At 32.4% G+C, this 22,232-nt stretch overlaps 2 protein-coding genes across 4 annotated transcripts; one reads left to right on the top strand and one right to left on the bottom strand.

Moving 5' to 3' along the window:
- Nucleotides 1-1,477: 1,477 nt before the first annotated feature.
- LOC128156191 (tetraspanin-18-like) lies at nt 1,478-9,298 on the top strand. 2 transcript variants are annotated; one of them, XM_052818240.1, is made up of 8 exons: nt 1,478-1,612; nt 1,916-1,995; nt 2,872-3,102; nt 3,993-4,067; nt 5,098-5,205; nt 6,942-7,133; nt 7,232-7,315; nt 8,248-9,298. In XM_052818240.1, the coding sequence occupies exons 2-8, from the start codon at nt 1,936-1,938 to the stop codon at nt 8,350-8,352; spliced, it is 855 nt and encodes a 284-aa protein (XP_052674200.1). In that variant the 5' UTR covers nt 1,478-1,612; nt 1,916-1,935; the 3' UTR covers nt 8,353-9,298. The 2 variants fall into 2 exon arrangements, with proteins under 2 accessions (XP_052674200.1, XP_052674199.1); XM_052818239.1 differs by lacking the exon at nt 1,478-1,612 and having other exon boundaries at nt 1,825-1,995.
- On the bottom strand, nt 8,730-18,621 carry LOC128156189 (glycerol kinase-like). Of its 2 annotated transcripts, none has more exons than XM_052818237.1 (18): nt 18,518-18,621; nt 16,255-16,424; nt 15,944-16,017; nt 15,527-15,633; nt 15,309-15,386; nt 12,698-12,777; nt 12,253-12,390; nt 11,937-12,046; nt 11,705-11,807; nt 11,437-11,504; nt 11,186-11,228; nt 10,854-10,934; nt 10,657-10,735; nt 10,400-10,496; nt 10,116-10,200; nt 9,839-9,959; nt 9,334-9,492; nt 8,730-8,975 (listed from the first exon to the last, which is right to left on the bottom strand). In XM_052818237.1, the coding sequence occupies exons 2-18, from the start codon at nt 16,327-16,329 to the stop codon at nt 8,908-8,910; spliced, it is 1,566 nt and encodes a 521-aa protein (XP_052674197.1). In that variant the 5' UTR covers nt 16,330-16,424; nt 18,518-18,621; the 3' UTR covers nt 8,730-8,907. The 2 variants fall into 2 exon arrangements, with proteins under 2 accessions (XP_052674197.1, XP_052674196.1); XM_052818236.1 differs by lacking the exon at nt 18,518-18,621 and adding an exon at nt 18,244-18,450.
- Nucleotides 18,622-22,232: the final 3,611 nt, after the last annotated feature.

Raw genomic sequence — 22,232 nt, 5'->3', positions numbered from 1 at the left:
GGGTATGCAAACCCGGGCCGTGGCAAAATAAAAGCCAAGGCAGATCGACAATCGTCAATTCCAAATACGCATTATTTTGCAGCAATATTTACAGCGAATACAAATATACTGGTCCATCAAATATCCTGAAATTTTAATGAGATTGGCAGATTAATAACTGCCCATCTTTGTTTTGCCCAGGCCAAGTCTTGCCTACCCATTATACCGGATGCCGAACCCGAAGCTATTAAACTGATTGAAACACGCATTTCCTTTATTATTATTTTCGTAATAACTCAGATTTGAAATAGAATTAGCACTTAATTTTTGCAATTTACATTTTCCTTCCCATAAGGATAATTCATGCCAAACTACGTTGAATTGGAATCAGTAGTTCTTGAGAAGAAGATTTTTTAAAATGCACCCCCCTTTTTCTACAGTTTCAAGGTTTTCTCCGCTTTGAATACAGATCGGACTTTTATTTTTGCAATTTATATTCGCCCTCCCATAGGGATGCTTTGTGCCAAATTTGGTTGAAATTGGATAAGCGGTTTTAGAGAAGAAGTTCAAAATGTAAAAAGTTTATAGACGGACGGACGGACAGACGGACGACGGACAAAATGTGATCAGAATAGCTCACGTGAGCTTTCAGCTCAGGTGAGCTAAAAAAAAGTGTAAACTTTAATATTCAACCGCAAAAGGACTAGCTTATATTTCATTACACAGATAACCAGTTACACCTGTAGAGAAATATTCACCATGTACGACCCTTTTTGTCTAACAAAAATAATAACACTTTACTGGTAATTGTTAAATTCTGATGAAATTTAGTTATTTTCTTTTATGGAAGTACACACATACATTAGAAATTTATATTTTAATACATTTTGACATATAGCCTTTTAAAATTCAGATGGGCATGTTATTTGAAATTGTTAGCAAATGATGAATCAGCAAACTGGAAAATCAGATAAATAAAATGAATATGTGAGACAATAGAAGAACAAAATAAAACCCCCATAAATGAGAGCCCAATTTTGTGACGCACTTAATTAAAATTATTAAGAATTCCTTCTTTCGCAGTTTTGTTGCGTTATAGCAAAGCACAAAATGTTAAAACATCATCTTTGATCCATAAGTTCGAAACATGCTGCGGTTTCTAACTTTCTGTTTTTATTCTAAATTTCTAAAAATGCTTTTTATTGTCAAAGCATGCATGATTTAAAAATCTCAGTTAAAACTGTGATTATACCCTTTGCAGGTACCCTTTAAAGACTATTGTAGAACCTCGGTAACATTTTTTTGTCCGCATAGCCTTTCAGAAAGTGAATAAGTTATTACACTTCTCATTTAAGCAAATTTTAAAATTATATCAAGACTTCGATTGTCAGTGTAAATATTTGATTTTGCAATGAGTATGCAAAAGCGAGGCGATCACGATGAATTTTTAAAGTAATACAATAGATCTATCGATCTGAGGGTAGTTTGTTTGCCGCTCTTGGAAACATGATGAATTCGTCCGTGTAAAAATAGTTTCCCTTTAAATCTCTGTCCTTTCCGTCGGGTGTCGAAATCTTCAGAATTTTAACATTTCATAATTTGATTGGAAATTTCTTTCTCTGTTGAAAAAGGGGTATGTGTTTTGCAGTTTAATTAAAGCACAGTAAAAATAAGATCAGTTGCTTTTGATATCAAGTATAGAGTTTCATATTTGGCGAACATTGGTCAACCACAGCAATAAATACTGGGTAAAATTCTATTTCATCAAAAATTTCACTGCCATTTAAACTATGAATATACCACAAAAGAATGTATGTGTTTTGTAAAGGTACATACAGAATGCCCACCTTGTTATTCCTGCTTAATCTAAGACGATTAAAAGTGGTTTAAATGCATGCTCGTTCTAAAATTTACAGTAGACTATAACCATTTTAAGGTTGGAATACTGGACAGAAGATGTGTTTCACCGAAAAATGGGGCCCTATCTTTTTGAAAGTCATCAACGTGATATTTTTGGTAAGTTTCTTTCACTGTTTGGATACACGACTAATTTTCCTATCTGGTCGATCTCTTCTCTTGATTTCTTAATGTCAGACGAAAGACTATGTATACATGTATGCATATATTTAAGGAACATGTATTTGATTCATTGCCAGTGATTATATTTAGGTAAAATTTAATGTTTGTTTGGATCTGTTTTGTTCATTTACTTGACAGAGTGGTTATTTGATACCGAATTTCAATTTCTTCTTATTTTCAGAGTTTTAAAATATTAAGTCTTTAGGCCTATAACGTGATTTTTTTGGTTTCGTTATTGGTACTCTAAATAAAGTAATTAATATTTCAGTAAGATTGTTCATATAAGGAAAAAATAGGATCTACAAATCATATTGCAATAACTAAGGTTTGTCTAAGACTTTTGCGTTTGGAGGAAGAAAAAACAAAACTTTTTTTTATGTGAAAAAAATCTATAAATATTCGATCTTCGCATTCGAAATCAATATCAAAAACTTTCAGTGAAAAAACGCCGACATTTGATATCTTCGTAAATTGAAAGGAAATAACCCTGCGGAGAACAGTGTAAGGTTTCTTGTTAGGCACAATAACTATTGAAAAATAACTTGACATAAACGTGAGGAATAGAAATACCGACGTACACGTCACCATAAAAATAATTCGTTTAACTTTTCAACAATAAGAAAGACATGATAATATATGTCTTGGGCTACCCAATCTTTAATTTGATTTATGCATCATTGTTGTAATTTCTGTTGTATTTACTAGGATTGAATTAATTATTCTCAGTATATGAACTTTAAGACTATGTTGTGAATTAATAAACTACAGCTTGTACCATAAGAAATGAATTTAGGTTTTTCTGTTTCTCTGTAGATATTTGGCCTTGCGCTGATTGTCCCTGGGGTCTTGATTCTGGCCAACAATGACGTAGTCAACAGTAAGGTCCTTCCTCTGATGAAACAGCTGACCTTTGGAGGGATCAACATTGGGGATATGATCATTGGACTCTGTGTGTCACTCATAGTCGTCGGGACGCTTGTAATCTTAGTCAGTCTGTTAGGTCTCATCGGAGCTTGCTCTGGAAATCCTGCATATTTAGACATAGTAAGCAAAATTTGGTTTTCTCATTATAATTATAATGAGTTAAACGATGAAACCTTTGAAACTTTGATGATCATTAAGCAATCTTGTATAAGTTGAACCTGATAGTGAACATGAACCTGTGGATATCTTAAAGAGTGTTTTATGTTTGAAACATTTGCAAAAACTCTTTATTCATCTTTACTTTTTTTAAAATTATTATTTTCACAAAGTTATGGTAAATGGTAATGCATAACTTAACCGTGTAATGAGTAGTGCATTACTTTACAATGTAATTTGCCCAAAGCCTGTAAACCAATGGTTCAAATTCTGTACAGATAAACCGTGAAATGTATTATCTATGGTGGCATAACTAGAATCACTTGAATTCAAACCGTAAAATGTATTATCTATTATTTATGATGGCATAATTAGAATACCATCACTTGAATTCTTTTGTTTACACTGTTATCTACTTGTCATCATGATATTTGACGACATAAGTCGACATAATCATCCGACAAGTGATGGCAGTACAATGCCACAGTGAGAATCTCTGGTTAAAATCTTTTAAAAATTATGTATGAAAAAATATACATGTAATATTATTTTAGAAATCGTATTAATTTGACATTCAGCAATTTTATTATATTTTATTCATGAGGTTTTACAATTGTTATGCATTAATATATATTCTATAGAGACAAGAAAAATAACATCTCAATTCCCTATGTGCACTTTCCAAACAACCACAAATATACCACTCCTGCGGCCGATAATGAGTATCTTCGCTAGCCAAGGGTTTCCTTAACAGCACGTTTCCTCGTATAAGGAAAATAGTGTATCGGAAACCCTTGGCTTACCAAGTTTGAGTATGAATTGCATTTTAATTATTTTACAACTTTCATCTGCAGTATGGAGGAATAGTTCTGATTTTGTTCCTCATAAAAGCATTTGCTGTTTTCATGTGGATTGAAAACAACTCTAAGGTAAGTTTATGGAAACTTAAGAAGAAAATGAGCAATGAAAATGTGCACGAGTGCACATAGTTTTTTGCATTAAATAATAATAAAACCCAAGTACATAGTGTTTATGCAATAAATGAAAGAGTTATAGGTTGCAAGGAAACTTAACCACGCATATATAAAAATTAATTGGTTGCAACATCATATTTTTATGACCTTTCTCCACGATCATGTGTTTTGTAAAAATATTCCATATTGGATATCAATTAATTAATCAGGTCAGTATAATTAACTTGATCCGACAGCTGAACAGAGCTTTCTAATCAACAATTTTGGCGTCCCTACGTCTGTCTATCCGTAATCTTTTCACATTCCCCCTTCTTTAGAACCGATGAACTAGGCACACAACTAAGTTCTCAGAACAAGTGGAAGCAAACTGTTTAAATAAAATGGCAATATTTTCCTAAATTTCATCCCGATGCCTTTGAGCAAAGATGTAAATGAAGCTGCATTGCAAGTTTAGAGGGAAAAAGGGGTACAAAAATTATTAAGGAAACGTTGTGTATACAAGTGATGTGGCCTATTGTTCCAAATTTTCTTATTTTCTACCGACTTCGTGTCTTATAGCCCTATCCTTTTTTCTGTCGGCATGTCTATTTAAACCTATTGTGTGTACCTATCAACAGCATCATCATCATCATTATCATCATCATCATCATCATCATCATCATCATCATTTTAGCTCCATCATGGCTATTTATAATTATGGGTTTTTTCCTCAAGCTGTATCACCTTCATGATTATTTCTCGCTCAATATTTGTATTTACCATCATAAACTTAATCTTTTAACACGACATTGTCTTTTTACTTCTACATGCTTGTAGCTTCACTGAGTTTGTGTGTAAACTTGTATTGCTGATTCACGTATACGTACATGCAATTATTTAATATCTTCAAAATGGATGGCTCTAGATCTTTAGTCTAGCTTGAATTCTCAGTTTCAGCAAGATATCCCTTTGTTACTAGTATTTCATATGTGTCCGATTATTCCAGTTGGAAACCTGGATGAAGACAAACCTGGTTTCTTTGCTGAACAATTATGGCTCCGATGACTTGACGACCAGTGAAACCTCAACTTCCTGGAACTACTTGTTTATGCTGGTAAGCATCAAATCGAACATGATTATCCTCACCAGTGGGTCATCAAGGTTAAATATAAGCAAAACTATTTCGCCAATTTCAAAGGAAACTTCCATAGTACTGAAACTTTCCATAGTACCTTTCTTTTGCACTATTGTGAAGATTTCTAGACAGTGCAATTTCACTCTATGATTGATATATAGAGTCTCGCCCAAACAACAGAAGGTTGCATTTTCCGTTATTCAACAAAACGATCCTTGCGTTTTTAGTGTATTTATTATATGTGTATGTGCCAGATTTCAAGAACAAGGAAGAAAAAAATAAAATATCATCATTTCATATCTTATAATTGCCCAAAATGTCGTATGGGAGATTAAGTTATACATTTAGGAAAACCCTTTCTCCGTTTCCCGTGTACAATATATCACATCTATATGTACCCCTGCAGTATATTGTGAACTAGGAAGAAAACCATTGTTATTAACTAGAACATTACGCATAATTAAGTATTGGTTTAAAGTTTTACGCTCCCAAAATTGTCTTATGAAATCAATTTATGATTATGATCTGAAAAACATGTTATCAAGCTGGATTATTTTTGTCAAGAACACCCTATTGTCAAATGGTTTCGGTGATGTGTGGTACGTATTACCCTGAGTCAGTAAATGAAAAAATGTTTTATGTATATTTTGAGCAAAGATTGTCAGATTGTTTTAACCAAAATTTAAGGGTCGAAATTGAAAATGCTCACCCTTTACGTCTATTTAAATATCTAAACTTGCCTGTACACCAGGCAGAGTATCTAAATCACATATTATATGATAAACATAGGAAAGCCTTAAGTAGACTTAGATTATCTTCACATCGTCTACGAATCGAATCTTGTAGATTTGATAAAAAATGTCCTATTAATGAAAGGAAATGTATATATTGTAAATCAAACGATGTCGAAGATGAATACCATTTTGTTTTGGTGTGTGATTTTAACACGGAGTTAAGGAAATTATATATAAAGAAATACTTCTATGTACGACCAAGTATGACAAAATTTATTGATTTACTCAATTCTGATTCTATATTTATGTTAAAATAAACTGGGTAAATATGTGTACGAATCTTTTAATAAGATGGACAACTTTACCATCAGACGTGAATAAGCGTAAATTAAGTTTATATATAGCTACTGCTTTGTTGGTCTTTTTGATATTTTTTCATCCACTTTATACCTTTTATATATATTTATATAACCTGCCTCCCACCTGTACCCACAATTATTGTAAAGTACTGTTAAATTGTATGCTATGGCAATGTATGTAATGTATACACCAATAAACTACTCCTACTATCACACAGAAAATTTAGTCACTTTTGTCCATTACTTTTGGAGAATAGACCGTTGGCATCGTTTTACAATAAATCTTTTCCAACATATGCCTTTATGACCAAATTGGCAAATGCACATTCTTCATACAGTAAATAAGGTTTCTATACGGTGTCATTAGATTATAATTAAACAGATTAATTAAAGTATTACGGTGTATATGTAGTAGTTTTGATCAAATAATTTCATGGAATCTTTGTACGTTAACTTAAGTGTTATCCCTAATAGGGCAAAGGTGAGCAATTTGGTCGTTAGCACTTTTGTAAAATACGAAATATCAAAGTTTCTTAAACAAATGGTGTTGTCGATACAAGTACCAAATGTAATCAGCTCGTAAAATGAATTACGTAATATCTGCTGTTTTCTATCCACCTAGATGTCTTGTTGTGGAGTAAATGCGGTGACTGGTATCAACAATGACTTTGATACATCCGCATGGATAACCTCCAGTTCCGCCGGAAGTAAACACATTCCGACATCTTGCTGTACTGGTGTCACATCTGAAACATACTCAACATTTACTAACACGGCGTGTACGGACAGCGTCACATCCGGATATAATACCAAGGTAATGAGTACTAATATTTGAATTGTTGCTTGATTTAGTCTAGTCTTATTTGATCGTTGAACTTTTTAAAAACATTTTTAAATCCAATTTTTTGAAAGGGTTGTTATGACGCCATCTACACTTCTTTGAGTGCCTACTACATCATCTTCATCGCTGTTGGGGTTACTGTAATGGTCGTTGAGGTACATTTCAAGCGTATTAATTTCCATCGATTTTTCTTGATTTACTGCAAAACAATGAAATCCTGTATCAAGGCATCAAGGCGAGTTATTATATTAAACATTGCTAAAAAAATTACATTACCTAAATTAACTCGGCATTTCTAAAATGTTGTTATAAATTCTACTATGATTTTTAAATTCATGTACATATGAACTACTAAGGAAAGGTCAATGAATTAAGTGTATGTGTTTTGTCATTAGTGTGGATCAGTATACAGCCTCGTTGGTCAAAACTTCGGCCGAATCAAATAATTTAAAAACTCTTTTCATTAATAATTATCTTGATTTTTGGTCATTCTGTGCTAATCAATAAGTTTGAAGAACTTTCATAACTTTTTTTAAATATGATAATTCAAGGAACATGTACATTCATCCATGGGCAATTTGCTCAAAACTGAGAAGATCTAGAATTGGTTATGTTTGTTTTAGAATGCAAAATAACCGATTTTATTAAGAAACATACGAAAAACTATTTGAATGTTTAATTCAAATATTTCCATAACATTTTAAAAGATAAACCTTTACATTGTATTTATGAGTAACATTCTTATTTTAAATGTCTAGCTAGTTTGAATTTTGAATAGTCAAAATAGTCATCATAACAGTAATTTTTAATTTGATTTATGAAACCGGTATTAATACTGTTCCAAAATTTGCTAAATAAACTCACTTTATTTACTATCTCGTCCCACGATAGAACTGTTTTATATTTTTGCAAAATTAATCCAATTCTTAACGTGAAACTAACGTGAAACTATAGATGTAATACAACTAACTGTATTCGATATATTCAGATAAATTATCGAATTTGACTCGACCAATAGTAAACATTGCTGTCATATCGGCTTTAAAAAAAGACTAGTATTTTCATAAGTTGTTTTGGCTTTTTGCAGGCGTTAGCAGTAGTAGCAGCTGTATCGAAGAAGCACAATGACAGGTACAGTGAGACGTCTACCAGCGAAGTGGAGGACATCTTCAAAAAGAAAGAAAAAGTTTAGACCTAAACTGAGGGAAATGGTCTTTTGTACAGTGCTGTGACGTTATAACGATGTTCATGTCAGCATCTTTGGTTTTATACATGCATGGTTTTAGGGGTGTCCTGGGAACTATTTCGAAGTGTGATACATGTAATTTCAATAAATTTGTTTTTAACTTAAGATGTTATTTCATGCGATAAAATTTCCCATCATAAAAAATGTTTTCAAAGAGGAAAGGGATATCATATTTTTAATTAGCTGGAACTAATTATAAATATTTACATATAGATAAAAGATTTAAAAAAAAAACCAATTACATGTCCATCACAGGTGTTTGGCACCACTGTACTTTCTCTTTCATATACTACAAAAACAAAAGACGACTAGAATCGCAGAGATCAGAATATGACTGTAAACCAACTTTTATTCGCGTTCTAGATAATTTTGAGAGATTCGTGACAGCCTCGTCTTTGCTAACATTAATTTTCACAGTGAACGAGTTTATCACTAGTAATTCAAGAAATAAAGTCTTCGCAATAAACGTCACAGAGTCTGTTCATCTGTTGTACATGTATATCAGTCGGAGACCCAGTGCTTTGCCTTTTCTATGGCTTTATCCCATCTTTTGAAAAGTCTCTGGCGTTCTGCGTATAATATGAAAATTCAACTTCACTGGAAAGTCAAGATTTAATTTGCTTTTGCATAAAAAAAAATCAATATTATTCCATAATTTTAATAGTTTTTTTGGGTGCAGCAGTTTCATATTTTGATGTTTCAACTTAATTTATAGAAAATAATCTATACCTTGCAATTCTGTTTGAACTTTACTCAAATATGCTTCAACGTTTTACATCATGATGTTATATTACTTTTTCTTACGTGACTTTGTTTTTATATGATTGTTGTTTTTTTATTTTATGTATCATTGATATGGGTTGAAAGAAATAAAACAAGCAATTACCATGTACACATGAGTGGAAATAACAAAAATGTAATATTTACCGTTATCAGCCATTGACGATGTGAACGTAGTAGATGGCATTGAAAAGGTCACATCCAATTTCATTTTGTCTGCAGAAATTGGAAATATATCTACTCCTTTTGCCGCCCCGGCCATCAATGCGGCTCCGAAAGATGTCGCTTCAGTTATAGAAGATCGAACTACAAAAGTATTTTATGACCAACCCTAATTGCAAATTAGCATTGAAAATTAACATAAAATTCAAGGCAAAACGACATATTCAAGTTTGAAAAATTCAGGAATTAGGAATTAGGAATCAGTAGCTTCTACCAAATGATTAATTTCTCTGTAATACATTTTTGTGCAAAATTCAAAGAAATAGCAGTGTATATGTGCAAGTCGGAAAAAATGCTATTTAAATATTTGAACACTTTATTTCGACTAGTGATGATTTCATCACTTGGATGTTACCAAACAACTTCCAATTTTAATTCTACTATTTAACTCTGAATGATTTCATAATACATCACTGCAAAATGACCATACTGACGGGTTCGTTGATAAAGTTGGCCTGTAGTTGCAGTAGTAGATTGTTAACTGTCATTCCGCCGTCCACTAATAATTCCGATATTGGAAACCCAGTGTCGACTTCCACGCCCGTTATCATCTTATTAAAAGCGGTCATCATACATATAATGAAGAATGAAAAAAAAAATCTCATTATTTATTCGACAGAATTTGCAGTATTACAATGCATATGGAAGAAGGTTTGTTTCATTTAGTTACATGTTAACTGTTATTTTGGTTAAACTACAGGGCTTACATCTTTGACCATAAAGCAGGTCGATTCCAGGGCTGCTCTACAAATGTGTTCCCGTCTAGTGTAACTTGTCATACCCACAATTGTTCTGTATACAAGAAAAATATATTATCTCAATGTCCTTACTCAAAAACATTCACTTAAAAACGGCAATGGTCAAATACCAAAAGTGCTGCATCAGCCCATGCGAGCAAAACCCTGCTTTATTCTAGTTGGTATGTCCAACAACAACATATTTGTCTGTGTATAGCAAATTAAACTTTTCACTATGGATAGTAATTGGTTACCCTCTTGCATCATCCTCCCAATAAGGACTTAACAGACCCCCGAATGCAGGCACAAAGAAGCAGTCGTGCGTTGAATCAACAGAGGCTGCAAGTGTCTCTACAAATTAACAAACCTCTTTTAGATGAAGAATCAAATATTCTAAAAATACTGGTACAACATTCAATAATTTTTTCGTTTATTTGATAAGAAAAACTCTGTACTGTAAACAAAGATCAAATACTCTGAACAATATTTCTATGTTTATAAACATCAATACCAATTTCATTCACTGATTGAACGATCTGGAGGTTGTCTCTCAGCCACCTCATCAACTGTCCACAACCCTCTACCGCACCCTAGAACAGAGGAATGGAATCTAAATATGATCAGGATTCAATTTATTTGAAAATCTCCAAAGTACAATGCTTTCATTTATTCACTAGTTTTTTTTTAATTGAAAAAAATTATCATTACCCACAGATTATAAACAACCGGTGCCGATTCACCAAGCTGAAAAAGTGGTGACGTCATCATTCCACAGGTAGAATACACGGCCTTTGAATATAAAAAAAACCATTAATAGTCCCATTAGTCTGCTTTGTTAACCACGTCAATATCTATATTCATATATTTATACATTTTGGATCATTTCATTATTCACTAAAAAAAATTAAACTCTATCATGTGAGTATCATTTCTTTTATCAATAACGCATTTCTATCTTATAAAATTCTTAATTCAGCAGGTGTTAAACAACAAGAAATATATAACACTGAATGAATTTCAAAACATAGCGGAAGTCATACCTTTGCACCCGTGTTAATATTCAAGCAGCCTGCGGTTCCATACCTTATAAAATAGATCATAGAAGAAAGCTTAATTTGATCTCATTAAGTATTTTTCCGTTTCGTTATTTTCATTTCAAGTAACAGACTGCATGTTTTTTTAATCAAGTTATACCCAATAAATAACAGGTCCTCTTTTGAGTCATAGAGAGGGTTATGGTCTTTTAATAAAATGTATATTGAAAAATAAGTAAAAGATGTATGTCTCTTACGTGCATTTGGACTGTCCCGTCTTAAAACACAACTGTCCAACAGTACCCGCCATCTGATCTCCTATCATCTACAAATACATGCAGGAGTAGAGAGTAGAGTTGGCTGAAATTGAAACAGCCCAAACATTTTAACCATTGTGTTGCAATGGTTTCCAAGGACGGAATCCATAAATTAATTTAATGCGTTAAAGTTCAAGATTAAAACTTTATAATTATAAAGGGATATATATCTGATGTCTTGTTTACAATATGACACAAAAACACGAACCCCCGAGATGGGCACTCCTGCGAGAGCTCCAGTTTTGACATATCCGTAAATTTCCGATGTACTCTTCACCTCGGCGAACAAATGATGAGGAATCTTAAAGTAGCTACCAAAAAAAAAAGAAATCTTTTTAACTGATTATCACAATTTCAAAAAATAAAATTGTAAAAGTAGATTTATCAATTTGTTAATTTTAACAAGTACCTATTATTTACATATTATACTAAAGTATTACCTGCACAACTCTGGGTCCCAGGTACATGTTTCCAGATTGAACAATCCCGTGATCTGTCCATTGGTGACGTCTGTACAATAAACACCCCCATCCAATCCGCCCGTCAGATTCTAAACCAGTATGGTGCGAAAATAGTAATCACAATGATTTCTGTTAGAAATGCATCTTCTAAAAATATATAATGTATGCCGTACATCATAATACGAAAATGGGTGGGTTTATTTAATTTCTTAGGTAGGTTAAGTTGCGTTTATTAATATTTGTTCCATTGGCACTCTGAAATAATTGAATGCAATTTAAAACAACATTTACATACCCATAATATCCAGGTGTTAATTGTACCGATGTAACAGGTGCCCTCTTCAATTGCTTCCTTTACACCGGGGACATTGGTGAGAACCCAGGGGATTTTGGTGTACCAAAACAACGAACTCAAAGGCAGTCCAGTGGTTTTCTAATCAACACAACTACAAGTTATTTGATTATTCACAATCGTCTTACCCTGACGAATTAATGGATGGGTGGATATGATAAGGCTGAATCATAGAGACTCAAGGAGGTGTAAAAATTAATGTTAACCATATAATACTTTCTTTGCTGCTCATGCGGGTATATACATTTATTCATTTTTTTTACTGGAATTAATGCTAAATTCATAGAAAAAAAAGAAAACTATTGTTTGAATTGTCCCTGACAGCTTTATTCTGACTGAATAATTTGATCATAAGGAATCAAATTGTAAGGTAATGTACAGTTCTTACTCTAAAATGGTCCTTGTTTCTTCCCGGCAGTTTATCCAGTTCTCTTTCGTTATCGTCGCGAACTCGAATGTCACACCATTCTATTAAAAGGTATCAGCATTTCTTTTTTGAATAAACTATTCGTATGTTAATGCTGTATTTATTGTTTATATTTTATCTACAGTGATAAACTACATACGAAATACATTTATCTGAATACATATAATTTTCAGTCATTTTCAGCTGTTACTAGTATTACAAGTAGTCGCTTGCACAGCGTGAAGATGAGTAATATAATTAGATTAATTTCATTTCCGTTTGTCACTGATAGAACTAGCTGCAGATCTGTAGCTCTCTGGTTGAAAAAATTCGGATAGACAAACCAGAGAGCTACAGTTCCAAGCGTTGTAAAAACCTCCGATTTACGCCGCCGTTTTTGTGTCGCTCGCTTCGGGAATTATATCCGACTTTAAAAGCATTCAACCGCCTAAAAAATTGGATTTATTAATTAAACATATAGTTTACCCTAACTCTGCTAACTTTGTTTTCCTTTCAATGGTTCACAACGGCCATCCTTCGCCTTGGAATGTCATCGTTTTAAAAAAAAACTCGCCTTATGACAGCCATGTTTACCTAGTAGCGAGATCTCGGGTGCGTCGATTTACCCAAATGGACCCAAATTCAAGCGGAAAACAATTATAATAAAATCCTCATAATTTAGGGAAATTTGGAAAAATAAAAGCCGAAGGTCCATAACAATAATTAAAATTATTTTAAAAAGTTGTTTTATTATTATATAATATATATATTTATATTATTTGAATATAATTACATACATTATATACTTTAACAAATCGAGATAAAATGCTCATCTTTATTTTTCAAAAACAATTTTTAAAGATAAACTGAAATGATTTTAATTATTGTTTTGGACCTTCGGCTTTTATTTTTCCAAATTTCCCTAAATTATGAGGATTTTATTATAATTGTTTTCCGCTTGAATCGCCATTTGGGTCTTTATTTTTCTTAATAACGGCTAACAACCCCATAGAATGACATAAAACAAGTGATAATATTAGTAATAAGGATTTTATTATAATTGTTTTCCACTTTAATCGCCATTTGGGTCCATTTGGGTAAATCGACGCACCCGAGATCTCGCTACTAGGTAAACATGGCTGTCATAAGGCGAGTTTTTTAAAACGATGATATTCCAAGGCGAAGGATGGCCGTTGTGAACAGGGATGGGGTAATTGAAAAAAGTATTTGTAATTGAGTGTAATTAATTACATTTTTCAAAGTAATTGAAAGTAATTTGTAATTGAGTCTGTCTTCAATTACAAGTAATTGAATGTATTTAAATACATTCCAAAAATATTGTGTATTTTCAATTACTTTTCAATTACATCTCAATTACTTTTTTCCAAGTTTGAAATATAAAAAGTGTCTTATAATGATAAATAGATTTTATACATATTTGGCATGGACTTTTGTTTATACAATAATTAAATGTCCCATAATGTTTCATATTTTTATACAGCATAACACACTGCCCAGGGCAATAGGTAAAGATCTAATTTTGTGGAGGTGTTAACTCCTCTAATACCCAAGAACCCCCATTGATTTTAGACTTAAGGGAGTCGAAATATCTCATTCTTGTGAATTATAACAATTATTATTTATATACTGATACATGAATGCTGTACTGCTGAAAGTTGTAATTTCTGAATAAACATAGTTTTAATATGTGAATAAAAATTAATTCACTATAGAGAAAATATTATTCAGAACCAAAAATGAACTCAGTGGTACTTAATGAATTTTAATTATGTTAAAGAATTTTTTTCTAGAAATTTTCAAGAAATCTGATTTGAACTGAACTATACAACCTTTAAAAACATAACCTTATACATAAAGCTCTGTATATCTTAATGCTGTTAATATATATGTATATGTTCTCAAGATTTAAAAAAATAAAACTAAAGTATTTGAAATGTAATTAATTACATTTATCAAAGTAATTGGGAGTAATTAATTACATCTAAAAAAATCAATGTAATTGTAATTGCAAGTAATTGATAAAATTCTCAATGTATTTGAAAGTAATTAATTACTTTTCAAAGTAATTGACCACAACTCTGGTTGTGAACCATTGAAAGGAAAACAAAGTTAGCAGAGTTAGGGTAAACTATATGTTTAATTAATAAATCCAATTTATTTTTTAGGCGGTTGAATGCCTTTAAAGTCGGATATAATTCCCGAAGCGAGCGACACAAAAACGGCGGCGTAAATCGGAGGTTTTTACAACGCTTGGAACTGTAGCTCTCTGGTTTGCCTATCCGAATTTTTTCAAACAGAGAGCTACAGATCTGCAGCTATGATAGAACATTTACAATGTATTCTGTGTTTTGTAGAAAATTTGTTTGGATTTGGAGATTTTACTTACGACTAAGTAGTAATTCATTCAGTATCATGGCATTTCATTCGATTTTTGAATATACCTAAGAAAATGTAGAAGATTTATGTGTTGAATATGATGTAAGAGTTTTCGTTTACTTCGTAAAATCTTTGTGGAATGTAAAGATACTACTTATAAACATTGTTACAAAAAGTTATTTTTGTGAGATTTTACCAATAGCGTTGTAGAAAGGTTTGCCTGTTTTTCTGCTCCAGGACAGAAAGGTCAGCATCTGGTTTGTGATTCCTAAACCTGTGTAGAAAGCAAACAGTAAAAACTATTTCACAGATAACATAAATGTAAGGACTAAATATCACATAAAATTCACTAAAGTAACTTAATACTTTTTTAAAAAATGGAAGAAAAAAATGAATAATAAGAAATATGAGTACATTTGACTTGCTTTATGCTGATATTTTTGTCTTTGAGTTGCTGGGCAACGATTTCAATGCCGTTCACCACTGTCTCCAAAACATATAAGGGGTCCATCTCCGTCCATCTAGAGGATAGGTATGACTGTGTAGTGTGTACTTACATGTGTATATTATTTTGATTATCACCTAACCACAAAACTTCATTTGTTTTTTGGTCTGGGGTTATATGATTAATGAGAACATCTATATCAGCTTGAATGTACATTCATCATGAACAGCCGAAAACTTTGGAATAATTACAAATGATAATAATGATACCTTAGTACAGTAATATTATTTTCCCTTCGTTAATAATAATAGAAACCAGAACTCTTAATTAATATGAGAATGCTATCATAAATGATTAAAATGAATAGCATTAGGCGGTGGCCTTACCCTTCTTTTGGCTCTATCCTCTTTGTCTCTATGCTACTGGACGCTAGTACCTCGCCTGTATTGCTATCAAATACCTAAATAGTCAACAGAACTATTTTATATTAAGAAACGAAGAAATGGCTAAATCGGCAAACCAACAAGTCTAGGCTCCAAGTATTTTCATTGTCTAAAATTAGAAGCTGTGTTATCATAATCGTATATCATATAATTAAAGATATGAGAGAGAGAGAGAGAGAGAGAGAGAGAGAGAGAGAGAGTGGAAGAAGAGAGAGGGGGGGGGGCGGACGGGCGAAACTTTTAATATTACTTACACACACTTTGGTGTTGCTAGTTCCCTGGTCAATACCACATACCAAAGGTGGTGGGTCCATTTTAGTGAAGGACATGTTCAACTGAGCCTGCTATAGCAAAATCGTTGGCAAAGTCAGAGAAGATGGGTAGATAAGGATTGTAAAATACCTATGTAAGGACGGATAAGACTCTGAAAATATAAATATAAACAAATCTAATATTTTTTTAAATCATTCAAAACAATGTATTTTTAACATAACATCGATTTGCAACTCTTTAATATGTTAAATACTTGAGATATTTTTATTTAAACTTGCGTATGGGTATCAAAACTTTCAAATAGTGTCATTTTTGGAAATTTAATGCGTTTTCTTTTATAGAGTGGGACTATGTTCCGTATTTTTGTCTTAGTTTTTATAAAATCAAATGGAAAACAAAATGATTTTAATAAACAATAATGTGGAAGGATGACTCACTATACGTTGAAATATCATTTTGATTACCAACAGTTGAAAGTGTTAGAAAAATAAAACAAGTCCGTAGATTTATGGCCAAAGTCGTACATGTATACTAGTAATAGCGTTTTAACAGCGCATTAGGTTGTGATTGAAATGGCTCAGTGTTTTATCGTTTATCAAAATATTCAAAACTGAATACAGTTAGAATTTGTCCTTCAGCAAACTTGGATCATCATTATTAGATTGATTCAATTGAAAAAAAAAATAGAAATTGTATTTCCCGACTAAATCAAATGGGCATGTGCGTTATCTTATCCCCCCCCCCCCCCCCAATCTTCTTTCGCTAAGTGATGCTGAATTAAATGTGAATAAAAAATGATTAAGAAATTCACGGGACCACGAGCAATTGAAACACATGGTCATGAAAATTCGTGCGATATCCATGATTTGAAAAAAATTTCTAGTTCTTCATTGAAATTCGATTGGAAACATGATTCGATTGTCGAAATTTGTGAACCAGTTGTATTTCGAATTTCATACTTTTTAAAGGATGAATTCGACACTGATGATAGTTAATAATGGAGTGTTTAAACCCTCTAATTGTTCTCCCATAGACAATTTATTTCACATTAATTCAACTTTCGAATTAAGAAGTCATTGTAATCAATTATTTTTACTTATTCTACATGTATGAGAACGATTCGATATGTAATTATTTCTGTTCATATTTTACTTCATTATATTTGCGAAGCCTGGTGTGAATACATGCATGTCAACCAAATGTCTACAACATGTCAAGTTGAGTTACAGATCGATCTACATCTAAATTACATTTATATGTTCTATACAAAACATTTCGAATTTAAAATCAGTTTCAAATGAAAACAACTCAATGATCATAAACCTCTGTTATTTACCGATTTTACAACATACACATTTTTGTCATAATAATCAAACAATCTAACAGACATCAAGTAAACGTTATAACCTTGACACTGCAACTGCTCAGAATCAGATAAAAGTGCACTGCAGACCGGTTAAAAGTAGCTATCGTCGGGGGGGGGGGGTGTTGCTCCTTCTCTTTTTCTGTCCCCTCGTCTTTGGACATTTTTGGGGCAATAGATCTAATTTTCCCGTTTAGAATAATGAAACATTACGGGACTGTAATTTACATGTCCGCCAATCAGTGGCATGTCACCGTCTGGAGAAGGGCGCACGTAAGCGTCAAATGATGTGTCGGGTCACTGCATCCAACAGCGGTTTATTTTAGATGACAGTGTCTACTTGACATCAAGTACAAAAATGGAACGATCTCAGAAGAAAGCATCTGAGTAAATGTATATTTGAGATTAAATCTCATTTTAAATATTAGCAAGACAAAAGTTATGCACCATATACTACATCGTCGGAAACCCACGGTCGGTCTCGCTTCTCTTACATCAGATAAGAGAAGCGAAACCGACCGTGGGTTTGCATCTAGGTCATGCATACACATAATTATGGGAGCATGTTTGATGCATATGCTGCTCTACATTAAAATAAGGTTCTTACCAATCTTTCTGCACGACTGAATTTAGAAAGGCAGATCCATGAACAGTTCCTTTTCACATCCAATACAATTGATACAGTTACCCATAAACCTAAGGCAAGAACGGTTTGTTTACACTGAAGTTTATCGTCGTCGATGTCAGATTGTTCTGTTGATGAATCGTCATGAGTTTGATTACTCAAGGACAATCATCTTAGACAAATTTTAATGCACACTGAATTATGCACGTAGAGTTTACTTTGACATTTAAATGAAGATAAAATGGCTAAATTTTACCTGGGTCGGACTGCCTGGTCAGTAATCTGCATGTGACCCACATAATGTATTTATAAATAGCACTGCTTTCCCCGACCGTCCACTGACCGTGTGGCCAGCTTGACAAACTTTATACCCCTCTTTCTGAACTGCGCTGTGAACTTCAAAATAATTATTTGTACTCATATATGCATGCATATCAAAAAGCAAATTTAATATTTTTTTCGATCTTTACTTTATTTGATCACCCCCCCCCCCCCCCCCCCCGGACCACAATGATCAGAAAGGCATGTACTGTGATAAACTTAAAGAATCTAAAAATGTTATGAACATTCTTAAAGGGGCATGGTCACGATTTGGGTAAAATTCAGTTTTACTTTTTTTTATCATTTTCAATGCTTTAGGAATGGATTTCTAATGATTAAGTGAAATTTGACAGTGAGTCGTAGAGTTATGAAAAGATACACAGGTCGAAACCGGCTAGATTTTGTGACGTCGGCATAAATTTGCATACAAAATTAGGTTTCTGTTTACTTTTATTGCCAAACCAATCAGGTGAATGAGTTGCAAGTATACAAAAGCGTACTGAAAATATATTACCATTCCTTTGGAAACTCAATTTCAATTATTTTTCATAATTAATGAAATAAACCTTGAAAATCATGTCTGATCTTTCATTTCTATGCTCACATTTGAAAAATATTGCCTATGAGGCCTTATAATATCAACCCATCTAAATACCTCATTGTCAAAGTTCAAAAGAGATGTACTCCCTATTATATTAGAAGCAGTGAGTACGTTTTTCACGTGATACCCCAGGTTTGGGACAACATTTATTATAGTAGAATTTGAAGTTTCTTCAGGGACACTCATCAGAATGCTTAGTGTACAAAATACTACATGATACATAACTTGTACTTCTGTATTTGTATATTTGTGCATTTCTACTATCGTGGCTATTTATGTATGCTAAAAATATACAGTTACCTGCATTTATTAATGGTGTACTATAATTAAGTCACCAATAAACAATTAGACAGTTTTTCCTTATCAAAATTTGCTTGTACTTGTATGCGTATGTATAAAACAGCCACAAACCACGTGTATGTGTTGAAAAGTAAACACCAATAGTAGACCGTCATGCTTTGCGACTCATTCACTGGATTGGGGAACCTTTTTGACGTAAATATTATCACATGTTAAATAATGCTATCCATATAAGGTAGTGTACCCGACCTGATACAAGGCTCAAAACTCTTTGTCATATAAACAAGACTCATGCCCTGTTTTTGTTTACATATGTTCAATATACTAGTAAGAAAAATTTTTCAAGCTGATCTGTTTATTTTCATATTCTTTTAAAGCATAAATAAACTGTTTCTAACGTTTAACACATTTATTTTAGATCTGAAAATAGAATTTTTACTTCAACATTCAAAATAGAAACAAAAACTTTGTTAACATTGCAAAGAATTGTAAACTCTGTACCTCGGTAAAAACTCAACAAATGATACTCAAATTTTGATTGCCTATTAAAAATTCCTTACTTAAGCATTGTAAACATTAAAATCGGAAAAATTATTTTCGACCAAAATCATGACCATGCCCCTTTAAATAATGAAAAAAAACCCCACTATCTAATCAGAAAATGAACCACATAAGACAACTATGAATGGTTATGTCCAGATATAGTGTCGATTTAAATTTAATACCGAGGGATTTCAGATTGTTATAAAACAAAGAAACGAAGAAGAACACGCCTAATTCAATACTGTATCATCAAAGAACAGAAATTAATGAAAGTTGTCATTTATATTTTTGTACCTGGAACGTAGCAACGATATTATTTTTTAATGTCGGGGGGGGGGGGGGGGGGGCTTAACCTTAAAATCTTCATAAGTTTTTACATGTTCCGCAAAAAGGGGGCAGCTCCTGCTTTTTAGAGTGTTGGGGGGGGGGGGGGGCAGCGTCACTTTGTCTATTTCCTTAATTAATATTTTTACACATACCCGTCTGTGAAAAACAGTTGAAATCGATATTGAAAAAAAGTCCACGATCTCTTCTTTGAGGTAACTCTTATTTTTTCTTTTTTCTCGGATAAATTTTCTTATGAACAATTGAGCAGCTTTAATCCATTCGGAAGTTCTAGGAGCACAATTTTTCAACACTTTTAGGTCGTTGGCAATGCAGAATCCCCCGCATACTTTTTATTTGTAAGCCTAACAACCACATAAAAAGCAAGGGTAAATATTGAACTGACTGAAACATTTTTATTCTAGTTAATAATTTATGTATCTTCAATCATGTATGTTTGACACAAAGGCATTCATAATTATACGAGTATAACATATAACTTGGTACAGTTTACGCCAATTTATGTTATATCGTATAACATAGGTAAAAATTAAATTCATTCCTTAAATAATATATATGAATAAAAAAGTTATGGCATCGTAAACTTGGCATAGATTAAAACACATCTTAAATTATTTTACTTAAAAAAACTATATGAAATGATTCACAATGAACGGGGGTCACTGTAAGCACTTTGTCTATTTCCTTAATTAATATTTTTACACATACCCGTCTGTGAAAAACAGTTGAAATCGATATTGAAAAAAAGTCCACGATCTCTTCTTTGAGGTAACTCTTATTTTTTCTTTTTTCTCGGATAAATTTTCTTATGAACAATTGAGCAGCTTTAATCCATTCGGAAGTTCTAGGAGCACAATTTTTCAACACTTTTAGGTCGTTGGCAATGCAGAATCCCCCGCATACTTTTTATTTGTAAGCCTAACAACCACATAAAAAGCAAGGGTAAATATTGAACTGACTGAAACATTTTTATTCTAGTTAATAATTTATGTATCTTCAATCATGTATGTTTGACACAAAGGCATTCATAATTATACGAGTATAACATATAACTTGGTACAGTTTACGCCAATTTATGTTATATCGTATAACATAGGTAAAAATTAAATTCATTCCTTAAATAATATATATGAATAAAAAAGTTATGGCATCGTAAACTTGGCATAGATTAAAACACATCTTAAATTATTTTACTTAAAAAAACTATATGAAATGATTCACAATGAACGGGGGTCACTGTAAGCATTTTTTATATCGTAACAGATAATATTCAATTGTATAATTATGTATATTTTTTTCATTTTTTTTTTTTTAACCAAGGACCAAAAGAGATCGGTGATTTTTATCTAAATTGACCGGAATCCTGAGGTTACAAGGTGACCTTCCTGGAAACCAGAAAGTAGTGCATATCTTTTTTTACATATGGTCAACTTTACATACAACATTTAACACCCACTCACTTCAATCTTCCCCTTTGTCTCAAAACATCAATTGCATTTAACCAGTCTTACTTACATCAAAGTAATTTGTAGAATACTTTTTTTAGTTATGCAAGAGACTAACTTGTGAATTCCCAAACGCTTTCGCGCAGTTATATTCAGTATCAGAATATCATTGGAATTCAAATGCGAATAAATGCATTGAACAAAGAGAAGTATTTTGATGTAAAATACTCATTTATTTCGATATTATGCTAGCATGATTGGTCGCCTTTCCTATCGACAACACGCAATGACCATTGGAAACGAGATCGCCAACTGTATTGAGAATTCCAGATGATAAATAAGAATAATGTTTCAATCAACCGACTGTAAATTAAATTTTGGGTTTTTTTTTTATTGTGTCTAAAATTTAATCAGAT

The sequence above is a fragment of the Crassostrea angulata genome, chromosome 7 (assembly GCF_025612915.1).
Source record: "Crassostrea angulata isolate pt1a10 chromosome 7, ASM2561291v2, whole genome shotgun sequence".
Taxonomy (NCBI): domain Eukaryota; kingdom Metazoa; phylum Mollusca; class Bivalvia; order Ostreida; family Ostreidae; genus Magallana; species Magallana angulata.
Note: the sequence above shows the minus strand (reverse complement) of the source record. Positions and strands in the feature narration are given on the sequence as shown.